This window comes from Microcebus murinus, chromosome 19, assembly GCF_040939455.1.
Source record: "Microcebus murinus isolate Inina chromosome 19, M.murinus_Inina_mat1.0, whole genome shotgun sequence".
NCBI classification, from domain to species: Eukaryota; Metazoa; Chordata; class Mammalia; order Primates; family Cheirogaleidae; genus Microcebus; species Microcebus murinus.
In genome coordinates, this window is record NC_134122.1 from 39,584,738 (window position 1) to 39,599,132 (window position 14,395).

The following is a 14,395-nucleotide window of genomic DNA, read 5'->3' on the forward strand; positions in this document are numbered from 1 at the left end:
GCGCGCGCTCCTCCGGGGTCCCGGGGCAGCCACCTGTCACTCACGGGGGAGGGGACGGCCGGCGGCCCGGCGCACGCAGAGGGGCGGGGCGGCGCCCAGGCTCCCCCGGCGGAGCGTGGCGTGCCGCAGCCATGGAGACGCGGCGGTCCCCTCCCGCGGCCCGCGCCCCGGCCCCCGCAGGCGCCGCCGATTGGTCGCCCTCTGCTCCCTGACCCCCTCGCCGCCTCGGGGCCGCCGCTTCCTGCTCGGGCGCCGCGCGGCGCTGCCGGCCCGGGGCGGAGCTCGGGTGCCCAGTGCGCGCCGCCGCGCAGCAGCCCCGGCGGGAGGAGGAGCCGCCGCCGCGCCCTTCCCCTTCCTGCGCTCCGCCGCCCAGCGCCCGCGGCCGGCCCAGGCAGCACTCGCGAGCAGCGGCCGCGGCCGGCGGCCGAGTCGGGAGAATGCGGCGGCGCTCGCGGATGCTGCTCTGCTTCGCCTTCCTGTGGGTGCTGGGCATCGCCTACTACATGTACTCGGGGGGCGGCTCCGCGCTGGCCGGGGGCGCGGGCGGCAGCGCCGGCAGGAAGGTGAGTGAGCGCCCGCCACGGCCGGGCCCCCGGGCCACCCCTCCGCGCCCCTGCCCCGCCGGGCCCGCCGCTCCCGCGCTCCCCTGCCCGGACCTCCGCCCGGCCCCGGCCTCCCCGCGGGCGCCCGGGCCGGAGTGCGCCGGCCCCTCTGCTCGCCCCGGCTCCGGAGAGGGCGCCGGCTCAGCCTTTCTTCCCCTCACCGCCCGCGACGTCGCCCCTCTCCTTGCTCCACGTAATTGGGGTCTGGCCCGGCCGCGGGGGTCCTCATCCCCTGCGGTGGGAAGTTTAGGGATGGGGGTGTTGGGAAGCACAAAGCGGGTGGGAGGAGAGAGGCGGCCGCCTTCCCAGCGCGTCGTGTACATCAGGGGAGAGGAGTCCAAGTTTCTTTTCAGCCCTTCCACACTAGCGGCTGCAAATCCTCACCCTCTGCCCCTTGTCACTCCGCGGGGGGTGGGCTCCAGGCTTCAGCCACCTTCTCTGCTCCTTGTGTTCAGGGGGTGGGGGCGCAGCCACCCCTGTGCCAAATAAAATCCCGGGCCGGAGTAAACAGGAGCCACCGCGCCCCTGCGCCCCGAGCGAGGCCGGGCACGGCCAGCCCCTCGCGGCCCCTGCGCTACTCTCTGCCCTGCCGGGCCCAGCCTCGCGCCGGCCGGACGTGGCCTCCTGCGCTTACACGGATGGTGTCCCTCTTCGGTGGGTGTGTTTCGACCTGCTCCAGGGGCCGCGTGATTAGGCTGTGGCGCGCGCGTGAGCCTCTGTGCGGTTCCACGGCCTCGTCCCGCACTCCGGACGGCCCCCCGGGTCTGCTGGTAGAATTGCGCCCGGGACAAGCCTGGATGGCGCGGTCCTGCGGCCGTGCGCCACCGCCACCGGGAAAGCAGGGCTTCTGGCGCTGGGCTTGTGCACATGCGGGTCGAAGGGGTTTGTGCTGTTTTATTGGCTAAGCGGCTTTGAAAGCAGCGTTATCTTTTCCAAAAATCCCATAACCCTCATTCCTGTGATGTTTAGTGTCGCCGCAAGCCCAGGAAATTGTGAGTTAGCGGAGGTGGAGCACGTCTTAGGTTGGACAAGGGAATGGTGTCCCGGAACAAACCAAACTGGACTGACTACATGGACAGACTTTAGCCTTGAAGTCAGACCCCTAAGTGTCAATGCTGAGATTTGGCTGCTTTAGAGGTTTCCTTCATTGCTTCATTCATTCATTCATTCATTCATTCATTCATTCATTCATTCATTCATTGCCAGCTGAAGGTATTGGTTGGAGGTTGGTGTCTTACCTGGCTTTTGGTATTTCTTATGGATTTGCTTTATCTAGAGGGCAGAAATGAAAACAGTCTTTCCGTGTGCTGAATTGGCCTAGCTTGCCTCTGAGCTGATTTGGTACTCTCAGCCTTGTTTTTTTTTTTTTTTTTTTTTGAAATTGTACGTGTACGTGAAGACCCCGTTTATTCCTGAATAGTAAAGAGCATACAGCCGGTGGAAGCAGTGTGGTCCTTGGAAAACTATGTTCATGTTAAACTGGAATGATTTTAAAAACTTTGCTTTCCGGTAAACTGCGCCTTGGCTTACTCCATATAAGCCTGGTGTGCTGGTGAGACCTGGCAAAGCTTTTTGCCTTTTCTGCAAAGAGGACCAAACACATACACCACCCTTGGTGTTCCTCCTTCCTTGGTCTGCCACTTTCGTTAGTACAGGTGATTAGAAACAGCATGTGTGTGTTAGCTTCCCAGGCGCTGGTTTCTCACTCTGGTGGGCTTCAGTTGTTGGATGCTTTAAGGCAGCGGTCCCCAACTTTTTTGGCACCAGGGACTGGTTTCGTGGAAGACAATTTTTCCACGGATTGGTGGGGGAAGAGAGGCGGGAGCTCAGGCCAAAAATCAGGCGGTGATACAAGCAATGGGGAGCACCTATAAATACAGATGAAGCTTGCTCACTCACCTCCTGCTGTGCGGCCCAGTTCCTAAGTTTCCTGGAAGACAATTTTTCCACCAACAGGGAGTAGATGGGGGAGGTAGAGCTCAGGTATGATGTGAGGACCAGTTAGTAACAGGGCTGGACTGGTACCAGGCTGAGACCCGGGGGCTGGGAACCACAGCTTTAAGGGGTCTTCCATGTTGCAGTCTTCGGACACCTGGGAGGTATGATTCTTAGTTTAAAAAATCCAAGAATTCCTTGTGGTCTGGTGGCAATACTGACACCATGTAGAAAAAGTGGGGGGGAAATGAACAATTACACATGGATTGGTGATTTGGGATTCTATTCTTTCTGTCAACGAAGCATAAAATTTAATCCTAGCCTTTAGAATGATTTAGTGATTTGTCGGTTGAGGAAGAAGTATATAAATGCGATAACTTTTGAAATTGCAGTACAAGACTCATTAACTTAGTGCGGTGAACCCCGAGACAAGAGGGGAAGCCCTAAGTTTCTGGAGGGGTAAGTGGAACCCTGCTGTCCTCAGTCACTGGTCTGTAGGAAAACTGCATAGTCTTCTCCCCTCCTGAATTGTCCCAGTGGGTTTAGACATTAGAAGCCTCTCCAAACTTAGTTCATCCTCATGATAAAAGAAAATATGTGGTCTGTTTGGCTTATAAAGTATGGACATGAAAAAGATGGCAGGCCAAGCATGGAAAAGCAGAATTTAAATATTAGCTATATTTTTCTGTTTTTTTTTTCCTGAGATAAGTAGATTTATATTTATCCTCTTGTTTTATACTGTTCAAGTCAGGGCTCTCATTCCGTGTTTAGCCAATTTCTCCACATCCTGACGTTTTCGCAGGGTACCAGGCTGCAGTAGCAGGCTTTGGGGATTGTCTGAGGGGAGTCTGATAGGATTTCTGCTGCTTCAGCAGCCCAAGCTGGGCTCGGCATTGTGTGCCCTGCCTGTTAAATAACTCATCACAGAACTGTTATTCTCCATTTGGCAAAACTCAGAAAGCCAGCTCACCTCAGATTGCAGATTTACTAAACGAAACGGGAGTGAGTGCTGAAAACCAACTGCAGGCGCTGCTGCGCAGCTCAGTGCTGAGGGTCAGGATACGTGTGTTAAAGCAGTTGATGCATAATATTGTTTAAAATTACTTTTCATTTACATTTCTGCTGATACCCCTCCCCCCATATTTTGCTCTTTCCCCCTAAATTGACGATTTGCACTTCAAGGATGCCTTTCCTTTGAGCATCTTAAATGCTTTAAAATTTCCATCACGTTAAGTCTCCCCTGGGCCCTGGTATGTTGGCAGTGGATGGAGCCTCCGAAAAGAGGATGGGATTTCTGTTGAGAGGAAGCTGCCTCTGGGTGAAGTGTGGCTGTCCAGGATGGAAGGGGAAGGGTTTTCCAGTATGCGAAGAGTGATCTCTGCTGAAAGCGTGTGCGGAGCCCAAGACCCGGTCCCTCCCTGTGTTCCCTGCATGCATGGAGGTCAGAGAAAGCTGAGCAGGGCCCACGCAGCTTGTTCACTTTCCACGGCAGCATCACCCTCCTTCACCGAGCTGGCACAGATGCTGCAGCGCTGGCCTGGGAGCCCAGGGGTGGGGGACATTGGGCAGGATCTTGTCTGCAGCAGGGGGAGGGTACGGGGGAGGGTGCAGGTCACTTCTCAGAAGGGTGAAGAACCTCATGTGGTTGGAACATGGTCCTCATGTGGGGCAGCATCAGGGTGTAGAATTGGAGGAATTTGGAACTCAGTTGTAGAAAGCTTCAGATGCCAGACTGACTTACCTACTGGTCCTTAATTTGGTTGACCTCAGGGAACCAGTAACATTTTGAGCTGGGTAGTCAACACCCAAATGGAGGGAAATTTCACAGATCCACTTCTTGGCACTGAGACCCTCTGCCTCTTTCTGCTTAGTGACTTTTACTGATTTATGAACCTCCTGACCCTCAGTTTCCTCCTCTTTATAGTGGGGATAATTATTCTTACCTTGTGGCCTTTTTTGGGGAGAATTAAATACTATTAGTAGGTGCTTGCAAACAGTGGGTGTTGAATAACTGGTATCTAAAAAAAAAAAAAAAAGAAAAAAGAAAGAAAGAAAAGTTTAAATATTCCTTTGAAAATTTAGTGAACCAGGAATCTTAAATGTCTTTTTGATTTCTGGAAAATTATTTCCAGTAATAGTTTTTTGTTTTTTTTTTTAATCCCTCATTCATACTTTTGAGATTGATCTGATTGGTTCGTTTGGAGCTTGTGCTGTGAGCCTTGATGCTGCCAAGGACTGGCTTTTTGGAAAGTGGTCCAGACGCCGTGCCAGCGCTCTTGTACCCAGGTGTGGTGTCAGACTTCCCATTAGCGGGCGGCCGGCAAGAAAGTGGGCGCAGGGCGCAGCGCGTTGCTGCTAGTTAAACAACAGGAGTGGCACTGATGGACGTTTCCCTGAATAGGGATTTCTTGTCGTGGGGAGATGGCTCTGGGCTCCCCCAGCTGCCCTCTCCTCTGCAGCCCTGCTCCTCTTGTTGGAAGGGGTGGTGGCTGTGATCACTGTCGCTGTGTGCGGTTTGAGCTGCAGCGGGAGGCCGCCATGCAGTTTAAGGTTGGCGGCAGATCTGGGAGCGTGTCCGTGGGTGGACGTGAAAGGGGAGACCCGTGCAACTCCTTGCCATGATAGGTTCAGAATTTAAAGAATGTCCATTTGAAATGAGAGTTTGAAGTTGAGGTAGGGAGGACAGTAGCGGGGCAAGCATACTGTAGAGCCAGAGAATCTGACAAATGGTACTGTAATACAAACTTCTCTCTTTAAAGAAAATAAAGTTTCCCTTTTCTGGAGTTATGCTGTGGCTGCCTCCGGGTGCTCAAGCATAATGGAAACAGATTGTGACTGCTAAACAGTGCAAAAGTAACGAGCTCTTCCCTGGACCTCCTAGCAAAAAGTGAAAAAGAAGCTACGGTACCCAGCACCGAATGGAGCTGACTTGCCTGGGCTCTGTCAGACCTGGCCTGGCGGGTGGGGACACCTGGGAAAACGGGAAGGTGGTGTGGGGGCTTCGGGCCCTCTGCACATCTCTCCAGCTGAGCTCCTGGGGTGGCAGGTCTCCGTTTGGATCAGAGGAAGAGGTATTTGAGAGGTGGTCGGAAAAAATGATTGCAGGGGAAGGCACACACATATTTTGTCATTGCTGCTGCTCATGTTTGTTTTTCAGATCTTTTCGGGGAGAGGTCATTGGGGAAGATGCCAATGTCAGTGGCAAAGCAGGCACGGCTGCTGTCCGGCGTAACTTCTAGCAAATCCAGAGGCCACTAGTGGGCTCAGTGGAAGGAAGTGGGGGTGCAGTGAGGCTGCCTGGGGCAGAGACACGGGCGTAAGCAGTTGACTGTGAGGTTCTGGCTGGGGTCCTAGAAAGGAGGTAGGGTATCCCTGGGGAAAACCTGTGAAGTCTCTTGGCGGGCCCAGAAGTTGCGTGGTGAGAAAACAGGCAAACCAGGCCAGGTGCGTTCTCCCTTTTGATTTTTCTGCTTTTGTCCTTGTGAAGCCTGTTCTGGAAGCTCTGTTTGCTTGGATGATGCTGAGACATACAAGCTGGACAGGTATCCAGACGGGAACACACTTGTATAACCATGCCACGCAGATTTAACAGTGAGACACTTCCATGCTGGTTACGAGATACGCCACTATCTCGAGACCACCGAGCGTCCCCCAGCCCCTGGCTACCCTGGTCCTCCCTTGGGATCCCTGGCCCATGCTCAGCAACTAAAGGGTTGAATCCTGCCACCTCGAGGGCCTCTGGGACCCGCTTCTGTACCCATGCCATGGTAGTAGTTAACATGCTGTCACCCCTTGCACACATGCCGCTTGGCTCGAAGGAGGCCTGGTCTCATTTCCATGATTGGAAGATCCCCATCCCCTTGAGTAAGTCTTCGATTCTGTGCTGCTCTTGGGAATCCTTGTTCCACTATTGTCGTCTTGGGTCCCTGCCTGTAGACTGCCTCCCTGGTGAGGTTTCTCAGGGAGGAGGGGTGTCTTGGCAGTTGCGCCCCCATACCCTCCCGAGGGGGTTCAGGAAAGGCTGGGCCTGGCGAGGCCCTCTCCTCCCTGGAGAATGACGTTGAATGCACTGGTGTGTCCTCACCACCTGTGTCCTCGGAGCAGAACTTGACCATGTTCTCTGAGCAGTGTGAAAGATTCCCTGACCTTTGGCCATGTGCTTGATCGTAAAGATTAACCCCAGATGTGGAGGCACCAGGACTGCTACCTTTAGTTTACCTGTCCGGTCAAGAAAGCCGCCCGCACCTTTCTCCTTTGTAGACCGTGTGCCCGTTTCTAGGAAATTAAAAAAAAAACCAAAACAAAACAGGTTTAAGGCACTAATCTGTCTCCCCTGGTGGAGGCCCCTCTCCTGTTCCAGGGCTCCCCGCCCCAGCGAGGCAGGTGGCGCTGTGCTCCTGCCTGGCTCTTGCCTCCCGCCGCAGCGTGGGGTGTCACACTTGGCATTTCTGTGCTCAGCCAAGTGCAGTAGTAGTGTGGGCCCCAGAAGCAGGGGTCATCTTGTACAGATCGGATTTCTTAGGCTGCCAAAATGTAGACAGCAGTGACTCATCAGGGCTGGATTTTGAAAAAAACAAAAACTGCCACAGAGATTCTCACTTAGGAGCTCACATTTAAAAAGCTCACCCAGGCTTTGGGAGTTGCGTGAGCCCTGTGTCTTACTGCGGCCAGCTGTCAGGAAGAAGCAGTTGAGGGGTGACTGCCTGGGAGCTGGGAAATGGGCCGGTCACTCATAGCTCAGCCTGCCCCTGCCTGCCTGCCCTGGTGAACTGTCCCTTCCGCCTCTGCCTTCTGGGAGCTACCCTTGGGGCAGGGAGTCTCTCCCAGGCCACTCTTGCTGGCCCCCTGGTCCTGCCAGGGCCAGCAGTTTCCTGTCCCTAACTCCTACAGAGGAGGAGTGGCCAGGAGGTGTGGGGGAGAGTTCTGAATTTCCAGAGCCCAAATCAGGACATGTGTTTGGTCAGGGACAAAGGTACTTGGGGGGTACGGGGGTTGCTCTTACTCAGGGTTTCTCAATTCTGGCGCTGTGGACGTTTTGGGCTGGATAATTTTTTGTTGTGGAAGGCTGCCCTATGCATTATAGGGTGTCTAGCAGCTTCCTGGCCTCTACCCACTCCATGCCAGTAGCACCCCTTCCCCCAGCCCTGCCAAGTTGTAACAACCAAAAATGTCTGTGGACACTGCCATGTGTGTGTGGGTAGGCGGGTGGGCAGAGTCACCCTCCGTGAGAACCACTGCCACAGTCACTGTCACCTTTGATTTCGTTTCTTTTCCCTGTGCTTTGGAGGAGGGCTGATGCCAGTTTTAACTTTTAGAATTTAATAAACACTTTCACAGCATGCGTGCACTGCGGGCCACGCACATTCCCGTTTACCCCTCGTGGCAGCCCTTTGTATTTCTCCTATTTTACCGTTGAAGAAACTGAAGCACCGAAAGGTTAAGTGGCTTTCCTGAGGTCACAGAGCCGGCGGGAGGCGGACCCAGAGTTGTCTGGCAGGAGAAATCTCCCCTGGGGCTCCGAAGGTGGTGGGGGTTTGTCTGCGTGCTGGGCCGCGGGTTTCTGCCGGCCAGGGCTGCGGGATGTGGCTTCTTCTCGTGCCGTGGGCCTCCTTGGCAGTGTCCTCATCCTGCCGCATCATTTCAGAACGTTCCTGGAAGGCATCTGGGAGCAGATGCCCTCACGGGAATGTTTTGATAGTGGTGCTCCTCCGTTTTGCTCTTTTCTTCATTTTTATCTTTTGCTCTAGCACATTTATGTTCTTGCCCTCCAGGCCTCTGCCTGTCCAGAGTGGTAGTCCTCAGCTGCCCCTCTGGCAGGGGCAGAAGTGAAAACAGGCTCTGATCCTTGTCATTCATTCTTTCAGTGAGTATTTCTCGAGCACTTACAATGTGAGCTTTCTCAAGGAGGAGGGTTGTCTTGGTCGTTGCACCCCTGTACCCTCATGAGTACTTGGCAGTTGCACCCCTGTACCCTCGTGGGACTGGCAAGGGCCTCTCCTCCCTGGAGAATGATGTTGAATGCACTGGTGTGTGCTCACCACCTGTGTCCTCAGAGTGGAACTTGACCTTGTTCTCTTAACAGTGTGAAGATTGCCTGACCTTTGGCCATGTGCTTGATCTTAAGGATTAACGCCAGGTATGGAGGTACCAGGAATGCTACCTTTAGTTTACCTGTCCAGGCACTGCTTGGGTGTTTAGAAGTAAGCACCCCAGTGAACATAACAGACAAGATATCCCTGTACTCGTAGAACTTTCATTCTAGTGGGGGCCTGGGGAGAGCTAGACAGTAAGCATCATAAAGTCAATTATGTAGCCGGGGAAAAGATGCTAAGTGCTATGGGAAAAAGTATAGCAGCATGTGGGGATTAGGAATTGGGTAGAGAGGTAGTTTGCAGTATTAAATTGGTGATCCCACCTTCCCATGGGGAAGGTGAGTCTCTGTGGCTCAGTTTGCTCTAAAAGTAGCTCCTGGTTTCAGCTATGTCTAGCCTGTTTTTTTGGTGATCTCTATACTCCTTGGTTTATTTTGCTAACTAAACGAGAGTTGTTGCCTTTGGTTTTTTAGTGGTGGACGTCTTGGGTCATCTGTTCTTGTCCAACGTGGTCTCCTGGATGACTTTAACATGCTGGCTGAAATGTTGTGTGTACTCTCCTTCCCACCCCACCCCCACCCCCACCCCACCGACCCGTGACTGCTTGATGTGCCAGCAGTTTAATTTGGCGATCGGCTTCTTAGAATATGCTTGTGGAATGAGCTCATTTCTTGATTCCTGAGCTGACTTCTGGGAAGTGCCAAGTTGGATTGGGGAAGCCTTCGGTTGTCAGGCATGCCATTAAAGAACTTTGCACATTCATAGTGTGGTCTCCACATACATTATCATTTAATGAGAAGTCCTCTTGGGCCCTTGGGCACCTGTTCCAGCATGGGATTTCCACCACGATGTGACCTTGGTGAGTTGCTGTGGGTGAGTGATGGTGGTGGGGTTGTTGATAAACATTTGCAAGAAAACACAGAGGTCAGAAGCCTGCCAGGTACTTGGGCTTTGGAGAGGGAAATTGTTCTTGGCAATATGGGTAATGTTGAGGCTTTGTGATCTGTAGTCTTTGTGGAAAATAAAATAGAGATGTGACTTCATTGTCCACAGCCACTTAGGGAGGTGGAACGGTGGGAAATTGTAGCTCATTCTGGTTCTCAAGTTGAGAGCATGCAGCTGCTTCTCATAGAGGCCATTGGCACTGAGGAGGGGCCATTAGAATTTCTGTGGAGTTAGGTACCATGCCTCCAGTGCATTTCTGGATGAAACAACTGGAACATTTACATGGTGGCAAAGGACATAGAGGCCTTCAAACTCAAGAGTGGCCATCGAGGTTTCTTCATCTCTCCTGTAGAGGCCAGTGCAGGGAATGACCTCTTTTCTTCCTGACAAGGTGCTGCCCTAGAAAAATGATGCACTTCAAATGAAGGGTCCTTCTTTCCTAGCTAAATTGCCCGATGAGCCCTTGAGGAAGTGCTGTAAATTAAAGGGCTGTGTTTTGGAGCTGCCCATAAATCAAGCACTCTGTTATCAGGATTTGGGTAAGTGCAGATGACTCTCATGTAGGGGCATTTATAGGGCTGTCCTGGATGGTGAGATTGTTGGCTCAGTGTGGGATGCCTTGAAGTCTCACTGTCTCATCCTTCCTGCCGCAGGGGCTTGCCCATTGACCTAGATCTTGGCTCTGTGACCTTTAAAGGCCTCCCCTACGCCTCTCCCTTCCCCTCTCTCCCCCTCCCACCTTTGCCCTGCTCTATTCCCTAGGCCAGGGAGTTCACCTAGTTGTTTGTCTTCCTGCCTCACTCTTGATCATCACTGATTTCCCTTGTGTCTGGAACACCCCTTTTTCATCAATGCTAAGAGGCCGTTATTTGTCAAACATGCCATTATTTTATGGACCAGTAGGAAAAAAAAAACACTGTCCATTGAACTGTGACACAATGGTTTCTTACCAGTTAATGTTCTTATTTTCTTCTTATTGAAAGAACTCTTTCAGACCTAGACATCGATTTCTCCATATATCTCTCATGTGCGTGGATACAAAGGAAAATAAAAGGAAACTCACAGGGTAAGGTATTCCTAAAACTTTGATTTCAGAATCCAAGCACTCTGAGTTACTTTTTGAGTGTAAGTGCCCGTTTTTTCCAACAAAATCATCCATTGTGCCCCCAAGAGTATTGGTCATATAGTATTTGTTAAAAAAAAAAAATTAATAAAAGCAGTAAAAGCTCTTGGTTCTGGACTCTTATAACAGCTTGGAAATTATGTTTGAGTTAGCCAACTTTTGACTCTTCTGGGAATTTTGCCTAACTCTCCAATTCACCATCCATTCCGTTCCCACCATGATTTGGTTTCTGGGGATTAAGAGTGGTTCACTGTTGTTTCTGGGATTTTCTTCTAAGCCATTGACATACATCCTGCAGATTTCGATGCGGGAACATGGGCTGATAGTAGCGTGTCATGGGCATTGCCTGGCCCGCAGCATCTTAGGACGCCATTGATCGTGAGACGAATTCTAACTTCCTGTGTTAAACTGGGGAGGGAGCGAAGAGCATCTTCTCCTTGACCAGTTATGGCCTTCTCTTTTCTCATGTGTCAGATTACAGTCGGCCCTGTGTATCGCCAGTTCCGCATCTGGGAATCCAACCAACCGCAGATGGCAAATACTCAGAGAAAAAAAAAAAAGACCCAATAAAATATAAAACACAACAATAAAAAGTAATATAAATTTTAAAAACCAGTACTGTATAACAACTATTTACATAGCAGTTACATTGTAATTTAGAGATGATTTAAAGTATATAGGAGGGTGTGCATAGGTTGCATGGAAACATCACATCATTTTACATAAGGCACTGGAGCATCCTTGGGTTTTGGTATCTTTGGAGTTTCCTGGAGCCAATCCCCTGAGGATACTGAGGGACGGCTGTACCCACCTTTATGAGAACTCAGCTCCGAGCCTTCTGTTTCTGATACAGGAAATTGGCAGCCCTCATTTGAATGTGTACATCTGCATCTGTTTACTCCCAATTCCTGGAATCCATATCAACAGAAGTACTTCTGGCTTTTATTTTCGAGAGATGAGCAGCTGGTGAGCACGAACCCATTCAGAAGCATTTTCTGCATACATATTACCGTGTTGCGTGCTAGAGTCTGCAGAGAAACACTGCCTCCCTTCAGGGATCTTACAATCATGAAACAAACCAACATTTGTTGAGTGAGATACTTTCTTTTAAAATTAGGGGTAAGTTGAACAAGGCTGGGATAGTAGATCAAATTAAGCCATCCCTATTTTAGTAATGGTGATAATGGCATCGGGGTAATGTTTTTAAAAAATTCTCATTTGGAAATACAAACTAAAGTATTTATAGATACAGTGATATCACGTGTAGGGGGAACAGTTATGGGAGAACAAGATTTGCCAAACTAGCTGTTGAAGTTGACTGATGGGTTCATGGAGTTCATTATGCTGTTTCATTTTTGGATACTTTTGAAAAAGTTCATTAAAAAATTTGTTTAAAAAGAAATTTACAGATGTTTGTAGCTTAAATTAATGAACCAGCCAAAAACTAGTTTTTTTTTTTTTTTATAAAGCAAGTTTAAGGGTTTGTGATTGGGTCAGTCTAGAGGCGTGTCACCTCCCACCTCTTCTGTAGTTTAGGAATATTCCACAATGATTCTTTTCTTAGGATGCTTTGGAGGTTGCATAAGATCCTGACTTACCACCTGTGTCACTAGGGGAATGTTCTTATTTTGGTTGCCATTTCTTCTGTAAAGACTATCTGAATTCTTTGAAACTTGCTAAATCTGGGGAACTCTGTAGTGGTGGAGTGTAAGTTAGGTGGTCTGGGAGATCACGTCCTTCTATGTAGACTGTGGCTCAGAGACCCTGTGACCCACCAGAGTTCCCAGTAGGATGTTTTATTATCTTGTCTGCACCCTTCTCATTTGCCAGGCATGTCTTTGTGTTCATTCTTTCTGCCAGATTTTTCACTTAGGCGGTTTTGCTTGCTATCACAAGCTATCCATTAGGAGCTATGGATGATTTAGGAAGCTGGATGGGAAACCTGTAATAAATATTTGCTATTGTTTCCCCAACAGGATATTATTGCTAAAGCCTCATACTTTACATTATATTTATAAATGAGAGATGGGGGCAAGTTATGATAACTGCGTATTTTTTGTAAGGTATAATTCGTGGTACTTCAGATTTCCATCAGCCTTGTCACTGAGATGTCCGAAAGGCTTTGGAGCCATTGCTCATTTAACTTGCTTTGCAGCATGCCTGGAGGAATGTCAGGAACAGGTTTTCTTCCCACATTCGCACATCCAGTTTCTGATAAACCCCAAGGTTATTCGCTTGTCCCACAGGTCACGCAATAGCAAAGTAGGGGCTGGAATTTTAATGTTCCTCCAACTACCCTTCAGTATGGCTTTGGAGAAAGTCAGGTCTGGCTGTCCTGGCAGTAGAGCTGTAGGCCCTGAAATTCCAAGCTACAAATAGCAGGTCTCCCTCTTGCTGGTGCAGATCTGCAACCTCAGGCCTGGCAGGTGCTGATTGCTGGGGCTCGTGCTCTTCTTCTTAACCTTCGCTGGAACTGCTGGTGGGGGTGACGAAGAAGCAGGGAGCTGCAAAGGGAGTATAGTCTGGATTCCTGGGTGGTCTCAGCTCCAGGCCCGAGGCCGGGCATCATGAAAGGGGCATAGCTGTGGCCGTTCAGGCTTCCTTTGTCATCAGGGGTCCTGTGGAATGTCCTTGTGCGGAGGGCTGCCGAGGCTTGGCCTCGGTCTGCACTTTGGTATTTTAGGCGGCCACATGCTAGTATGGAAATAACGTGGGTCGCTGAGGATTTGCCTGGGAAGATGTCAGTTGGTGTCTTTTGTTTTAGAAAGAAAAGGAATAGAGGTAAAGTTTCCCCTGTCCTTGGGAATAAATCTGACTGTGTCATGATTACAGTAGCGTTTGTGCCTAAGACACAGGTTTTATTTTAAAGCATTTATCTCCCTAACTGGCCATGAGGAGCTCGTGGAGTCATTTTTGCCCATACTGGCCCCAGAAGGATATTTTTGATCATCTAATAAGATCTAATTTTTTTTTACTCCAGTGTTGGAAAGCACTGAGTGTCATTACCAAATATGCCAATGGTTTTTTGGAAGCAGAGCTCTCATCAGCACTGTAAGGTTTTTGTTAGGGTACTGCCGAGAGGAGGAGGTTTTGGTGGAGGGCTGATGTGTGTTCGGGATCAGAGCCACCTGCAGAAATCGTCCGAGTCCTGGTGACCCAGGGAGCTGGTTCTGACATAGGCCCTGGGTGTCATGCTGTGGGATTTCCAAGGAGTGGCTGCTCTGACCACTTGACCACCAAAGCACTGGTGCCAGGGGGATGGTCTGAGTGTCAGAGGGCTGCCAGAGCAACGCCGTCAATACATATTGGGGGTGCTGGGGGCTTTGGGAACAGTTTTACCTGTTTCTGGTCCTAGCCTTGGGGTTTGACAGCAAGAGCCCAGGAGGCTTGCTCAGGGAGCTCTTGGTGGACAGCTGGTTGCAGGGTGTCATTCTAGTTCTGCCATAGATATGATAAAGTGGATGCATGGCGCAGCTGTTAGCTCCGTGGCCTCAGGCAAATCACTTAGCCTTTCTGTGCCTCAGTTTCCTCATTTACTTATCTCATGGAATTGTTGAATGATGAATAAATTAATGCATGCAAAATGCTCAGAATGGTGCCTGGTGTGTACATAGTAAGTGTTTAAAAGTGTTAACTGCTGTTGATGATGTTAGCTGTTGCATTCAAGGTGGAGAGGTGCTCCTTAAGAGTGTTGGCTC

General features: G+C 50.5%; 1 protein-coding gene across 1 annotated transcript in view; it reads left to right on the forward strand.

Annotated features, from left to right (window-relative positions):
• Window positions 1-331: 331 nt before the first annotated feature.
• GALNT2 (polypeptide N-acetylgalactosaminyltransferase 2) overlaps window positions 332-14,395 on the forward strand; it is a 197,124-nt gene continuing 183,060 nt past the window's right edge. The window contains exon 1 of the mRNA XM_075995452.1: window positions 332-563. Within this exon, the coding sequence (XP_075851567.1) occupies window positions 438-563 (126 nt within the window). The 5' untranslated portion in view covers window positions 332-437. The remainder of the gene's footprint in view (window positions 564-14,395) is intronic.